At 39.4% G+C, this 7,403-nt stretch overlaps 1 protein-coding gene across 1 annotated transcript in view; it reads right to left on the bottom strand.

Annotated features, from left to right (window-relative positions):
* Positions 1 to 1,103: 1,103 nt before the first annotated feature.
* LOC104467816 (B-cell receptor-associated protein 29-like) overlaps positions 1,104 to 7,403 on the bottom strand; it is a 22,986-nt gene continuing 16,686 nt past the window's right edge. The window contains 2 exon segments of the mRNA XM_010081736.1: positions 1,104 to 1,142; positions 2,447 to 2,547. Of these exon segments, the coding sequence (XP_010080038.1) occupies positions 1,104 to 1,142; positions 2,447 to 2,547 (140 nt within the window).

The following is a 7,403-nucleotide window of genomic DNA, read 5'->3' as shown; positions in this document are numbered from 1 at the left end:
AGAAGGCTGTATTTTTAGGAAAAGTTAAATATCACCAAGTTAGAAGTGTATTTTGTTCTTTGTGTATATACCTATTAACTCTGATGAGAGAGTATATTAGGAGAGATTTACATGAAAAAACTCAGAAACTCATGAACTTAAACAATCCCTTTAATATAACAAACATATCCAACTTCCAAATATAAACTGGAACCAACTAACAAAAGAGAAACTCAAACCAACTTTCTGAATGCCAAAAAGGGCTTATGCAAAACAGTGCACATTTATTCGAGGTATCGTATCCATGAAAACAAAACAAAACCAAACCAACTATCTACATTTACAAAGAAATTTTACTTAGCAAGGCAAAAAAGTTAGGTGGCACATGCAGAGTAAACAGATGTAAACAATGTAAAAACGCAGAATGTAAATACCAACCATCCCAAAACTTTGGTTATGAGAACTGAAATAACCCAATATATTAAAGAAAATTAAACCAGAGGCATGCAAAATATATAGAGTTGTTAAAATACACTCATCCATGTGGCTAAGTGAAAGTCACAAGCTAGTGAGATGGATTTAGAAATGCAGTTTTCATTCTTTATTTTCCTTAGATTGATTGTCATTCAATTTGCCACTGCAGTGGAATGGCTGACGAAAAGCTTTCAGCCTTTTTCAACCCACTGGTAACTGAACTTTTGAAGACTCCAAACAAGTGTTGCAAAGGAGGTTTAAGTAATTGTGTCTTTATGATATAGTGTGACATACAACCTTGCTCAAATGCTACAAGCAAATGGTGCATGATCTGTTACCATTCTGTAAGGCAAAAGCTTGGAGAACAGTCACATTGCTCCAGATGCAACTGCAACAGATTTTTTGAGTTTCTCCTCAGAAGAGCAGTGACAAACTCCATAGTAAATCAGGTAAGCCACTTAACATTTTATTTGCAACACAGAATATTTTGGCAACCAAGATATGTTGTTAGAGGAATCCAAATAGTGACCCGCAGTGCATGTGCTTTTCAGAGAAATCAAGTTTTGCTTCAAGTATGCATCAGGTGCCTAAACAGCACAAGGCTTTTCACATTGAAGCGACTATACCGATGCCATCTGTCTTCGATGCACCTACAGGTCTTTCTTGTCTTCTGCTTCATTCAAACTGTCCTGAAAAGAGACAGATTAAAAATAATTTTTTATGTTTGGCAAGATCAGAAACCAGAGACTCCAAATGCCCCATTTTCTGCCTCGCAGTCACACCTGATTTGTTCACTATACACCCTTCAAAGTTGTAGTCCCATCAATACTACCCCACATAACACATGTGCTTCTGATCCTAGTACAGTAACAGCCACACAGCCTACTTCTCCCTGCTCATGTTACACCTGAACTGTGCAGCAAACTCAGCAGACACTTTCTGCTATCAACTGATTTATCCTTAGCTGCATCTACTGTGTGCTCAGTACTTTCCGTTCTTTCCATTCTGGGGTAAACATAGAAAACTGTAAGGATGTGTGATCTAGACCACAAGACTGGTAGACATGCAGCAGGACTGCTATGGCTCATTACACAGGGAAGCACAACAGAGATAGGACATGCATGGTGGTCTGAATTCGAATACAGAGATCAGCTGAGCAATCTCTAGAAGAGTATAGGGTGAGGCTGGAAATCAGTCACCGACTTCAGATTACAGGAAAGGTTATAACCAGCTCAAATTTGCATCTTTTATTTTTATTAATTCAATTTATTATTTGGGGCCCTGGGCAGCCTGCTCTAGTGGTTGGCAACCCTGCCCACAGCAGAGGGGTTCAAACTAGATGATCTTTAAGGTCCTTCTCAACCCAGACCATTCTGTGATTCTATGATTAATGCACGATCAACAAAAAGCTCTTCTTGAAAAACAGGTCACCATAATTTTAACACCAATAATTTATTTTCTCCCAAGTCCATTCCTTGTACATTTTGTACTTCAGTTTGAATTTTTATAGCAGCCTATGTTTAGCCTATGCTGTTCAGGGTTTTTGTTTTTTGTTGTTGTTCTTGCATATCAACAGTATTGCAACATTTATACTCCAGTACTGCAAAAGCATGTTTAAAGAGCAAACTAACCAAGATTACTCTTATAAATGATGTATGTAACACACACAACTCCTATAATTTTCCTACAGGATTTCAGTTTGATCATCACACACAAAACTATCTGAATCTTGTTTCCCAAATGACAAGTGCAAAATCAAGTGTAACAATGCCCTGAGCTTTGTCACCTGAAGTGCAAAAAAGAAAATGCTAGCAGCTTTGCTGTCCAGTCAACAAAATTCTACTATTCTAATGAAGTTTAAGGAGTGCTGACCATTGTAACTTTACACTATACTAAAGGATTTTGGTAAATTCTCTTGCATAACCCAATAAGCAGAATTTTTCTGGTACAATTTCAGAACATCGTGCTCTTACAGCAATCCAGAACCACCTACCTGAAGCTGTTCATATTCTTTCATTAGATGATCATATTCTCTTCTAAGGCCTTCGGACTGCTTTTTAACTGCACACACTTCATTATTTGCCTTTTGGAGAGCTGTAAAATACCAAAATTAGTGTTTTAATTATTACTTGTATTACTCAGAGCCTCAGTTATGTATTAGGGCTTCACTGCACTAGACAGTCCTTCCTCCAAAAATCTTTAATCTGAAAACAGAGCATCACAGATGGACACAGGAAGAGACATGCAGGACATGGAGGGGAAAGGGAATTACTTGTGTTCATCAGGAGGAGCAGCACAAGGAGGAGGAAGGGGCTGTAAGAAAGGTAAGGGCAAGACCAATAAACTGTTGACAGAGATGACAAGTTAGTGATGACTGCCATGTTCTGTCACATTGCAGAAGACAGTTCTAGAAAAACAAAACTCTACAACCCCAATTCCAAAACTGTCAGCCCTCTTAAAACAAAGAGGGAAATCAAACACTAGGCAAGATTTTAACAAGGCAACTGAGGCTGTCTATAAAACATGGGGGGAAAAAAAGAGAGATATAATACATTATTATAGGAGCATAGACCCTTCCTTTTCACCCTGTTATATATGTTACCACGCATGAGTTAATTCATCAGAAGCATCACTTTGTGGACGAGAAGGCAGAAATGGTGGTGGTAGGGTAGACAACTGTGAACAGGTTTTTAACATGAGAAAAATGAATTATTACTCTAGTCACAATCTTAACAGCAATCAGCTGAGAGTATGTCTATGCTGCAGTACAAACTCCATAGGGGCTAATTTACAATACAGGGTAAATCAGCATAAAGTTTCATAAAGCCATTACTCCTAAGCTGTTATGTAAGCACTCAAAGTCATTTAGACATTTTTATATTCCTCTGCTATAGGTATCACAGGTATCTTTATATTTCTCTCCTGGAGCAGCACAGGCATACCCTAAAACTTGATTTATTCACGTAAACCAGAGAAACACTGTTAATGACCTGTAAGGCTGCCTCACGTAGCCGTATTTTAAAAAAAACCCAAATCTCAATGGCACAAATTGAAAAAAGAAACATTGGTCATTTCCCTTGTTCCAAAAGTGTGGATCTATCCTCCTACTGTGAGCTTCCTGAGACAGGCTGTTCCTTCCCAGAGACCTCCAAGATGCAGAGGTGCTACAATTTTTGAGCAAGAGATTGTTCTCAAAAGATGAGGAGCTAGATGTGTTTTGTGTTAAGCACCTAGCTACAAGTACTCTGGTCTGAACCATGGTCCACTTTGGGAGCTAGTTCCTGAAATATCAGGATACAACAGATCTGACCACTCTCCTACATGCAAAAAGGAAGACTCTCTCCTACAGCATTTCTGCTATTTTTAATTAATTAATTATTTAGAATCATAGAATGGTTTGGGTTGGAAGGGACCTTAAAGATCATCTAGTTCCAACCCCCCTGCTATGAGCAGGGACACTTTCTACTAGACCAGGTTGCTCAAAGCCTCATCTAGCCTGGCCTTGAACACCTCCAGGGATGGGGCATCCACAGCTTCCCTAGGCAACCTGTTCCAGTGCCTCACCACCCTCACTCAACATAATTCTCATTTTAGAAGTCTGCAAGTTGCTTTCCAGTAATGGGACTTTTACCTAGCCTAAAATTCTGGTCTACTGAGGTTAATTACACTTATGTCTATTGATTCCAACATGGTCAAAAATTCATCCCATCTCTTTACATCCTTTCATTCATCTCCAAACTCTTACACAGACATTCTTCACCCCTTAATGCACTCTTGACAGCATCAATACAAAAAGCATTCTGTAAAGGTTTTGGTATTTGGAATAACCACTATTTCCATGGACCACGACAGCTGACAAGTAAAACCCCACTGCATTTACTCTCTCTCTCTCTGATCTTGCTACTGTTTAAAATACTCAACAGTAAAATTTGTAAATCACTCTAAAATAAACTTGTGACAATTTGATAAGCTTCTGATTTTTAAGCTGTAGACAAAACACACATATATATGCCATTTAGCCTCTTCAAGAATCTGCTAATTAGAAAGTTAAACTTTGCCTCTGTTTAAACATTCTTGTACATAGTTAGGTATAGGAAAAATTAACAATATCTCATTTCTGAAGAAGACATAACTCAGTGTTATGGATCTAATACTATTTAGCTCATCACAAGCACTCCAAGCACAAGTACTTCAGCTGAAACTAAAAACCACTGTATTTTTAAAACAAGAACAAAATATCCAAAGTATCTGCAAACCAAGAAAGCAAACAAGCCGCTGCATTGTTTCAATATTCTGACCCAAACAGATGTACGACATGAATACCTCACCTAACCATAGAAGGAAAAAGATCAAAGAACAGATTGTCCTTTCCACCATTCTTGGCTATGGACAAAAAACCAAAACCAAAACAAAAAACCAAACCCACACTCATTCCTCTTGGGGCCACACAACAAAAAGGAGCGTCACATCTTTGACAACATGAATTCCCCAGTGAGCCAACTTCTCTGGATGTTTTCTCGTCAAGCAACGGAGACTGTCCATACATCACTGCTCAACTATTTTGCCATTTCATGAACAATGCAGTGCAGACAAGTAGATTGTACAGGTATATTGTTTGTCATATGGATCGTATCATATGAACACTGACCCAGCAGAAAACAGAAGATCCTTTGTGTGCACAATACAGTCAGTTATTATTTCTGGCTTCCATCTGGCCTGCTACTTTGCCTCACAGGAGACAGAACAACTGGACTGGATGCAAGCAAAACCCAACAGCTGATTGTTCCTACCAAGTAAATGCATGAGCAGGCAGGAGGTGAGAATTCTGCTTAGGCATGAATGCAACTAATGAGAGGAATAGCTGTTAAGTCCCAAATCCAGCCTCAGTACTGTGAGAGGTGGGCCATCCTTTTTCATTCCTCCCCCTTCCCTTCAAAGAAAAATTAACAAAATATCCTTAGGGCAATATATCAACAGAAGACATTTATGCAAAACTTCATCCCTTTACACTTAAGGTGTGACTGGAGGTCCGTAAATTAATGTAACATGTACAGTCTGGGAGAAGTAGAGAACTTGTCCTTCTCTTGCCACATTCTCTGTATCCTGTTCCAGGACAGACAGTTTACTTCAGATTCCTCTGAAGCTGAAGCAGGATGAGGAATAAAACTGCTCTGAAGAGTTTACCACAGCCCAGCAGCTGTAGCATTTATATTATCTTCTCATTTCAACAAGGATGGAGAGACGAACAGGGAAACAAGACCAAACAGCAACAAAAGCAATCAATGATTCTTTGGGCATTTCCCTGCACAACTACTAGTCCTGGTCTGACTAAGTCACTTGAGTTACAGTGTTTGCTACTAAGGAAACTATCTGGAACTTAAATTAGCATTGCTCACAATACAAGTCTGAAACCCAAATGATTTGGACTAGTTTAAGACTAAGAAAGATCCCTCTCTTAAAAGTCTTCAAGTTGAGAAAGAGCTATTCACATTTAAGAATTCAGGCACTGACAGAACAAGAGGTTTGCCAACAAATACGCTGTAAAGCTGGGAACACAACTCCAGTCAAGCAATTCCATACTAATTCTGAATTCTCTCCTGAAGATGTAATGGTCAGGTAAAGTTTAAAAACTGAAGGAAGGGCTAAAAAATTACACACAAAGTTGCTCCAAGTACCTTTTGCAACCTCAAATTAAATTTTGTTACAAAAAGTATGTTACAGAATCTTCAGATGGCATAAACAGCCTTGTATAACAAAACCATGCTTGCTGTGAGGAGTGCCATCCCTTCAAATCAAGAAATATGAATATCAACTCCTGTTGCATGTGACATTGTGTAATGGCTCCCACCAAGGTTATGATCTCCCAATTACAAAGTAAGGTTAAGTAAGATGGACTTTGTTTCTAAACCTCCTTCTGCCATTGGCTAAATAACAAGAGACTGTGGCCAATTCTTTTAGCTTATCATAGAATGGTTTGGGTTGGAAGGGACCTTGAAGATCATCAAGTTCCAGCTCCCCTGCCATGGGCAGGGACACCCTCCACTAGACCAGGTTGCTCAAAGCCTCATCCAGCCTGGCCTTGAACACCTCCAGGGATGGGGCATCCACAGCTTCCCTGGGCAACCTGTTCCAGTGCCTCACCACCCTCACAGTGAAAAATTTCTTCCTAATGTCTAGTCTAAATCTACCCTCTTTCAGCTTATACCCGTTACCCCTTGTCCTATCACTACACTCCCTGATAAAGAGTGCCTCCCCATCTCTCCTGTAGCCCCCTTCAGGTACTGGAAGGCTGCTATTAATTCTCCTTGGAGCCTTCTCTTCTCCAGGCTGAACAACCCCAACTCTTTCAGCCTGTCCTCATAGGGGAGGTGCTCCAGCCCTCTGATCATCTTCATGGCCCACCTCTGGACTCTCTCCAACAGGTCCAGGTCTTTTTTATGTTGGGGACAATTTTTATCTCCTATTCCCAGCTTGCAAAAGAAAGCTGATAGTTTGGGGTTTTGGGGTCTTTTTTTGTTTATTTGTTTGTTATAAAAACTGGAGTGTTTCAGTGAAGCTCAACATAAATATATTTTTCATACATGGCACTAGCCTGCCTGGAAACACAAAGGCCGAGCTGAACTCTCACTGGTAGCAACAGTTCTATGAAATGTATTCCCAATGCCTGTATTGTTTATATCTTTCTAACAGCTAATAATCTTAGCATTCAGTTGTGAGTTGTACATCTGTACATGCATATTTTCTAGAATAGTCAACAATTAAAAGCTATTTCAAAACCAGCCCTCCACATGAATTGTTGCTCTCTTACTCCTGTCTTCTACAGCACTATGAAACAGAAAGCACTCGTGACACATTCTGTACACAAAACAAACCTCATTAAAGGATGCATCGAAGCTTCATCAGATTTTCCTCCTACCCCACTGTATGCCTATGACAACAATATATATAAA

This window comes from Pterocles gutturalis, unplaced genomic scaffold (assembly GCF_000699245.1).
Source record: "Pterocles gutturalis isolate BGI_N339 unplaced genomic scaffold, ASM69924v1 scaffold42284, whole genome shotgun sequence".
In the NCBI taxonomy this organism is placed as follows: Eukaryota; Metazoa; Chordata; class Aves; order Pterocliformes; family Pteroclidae; genus Pterocles; species Pterocles gutturalis.
This window is presented reverse-complemented; position numbering and strand designations above follow the sequence as displayed.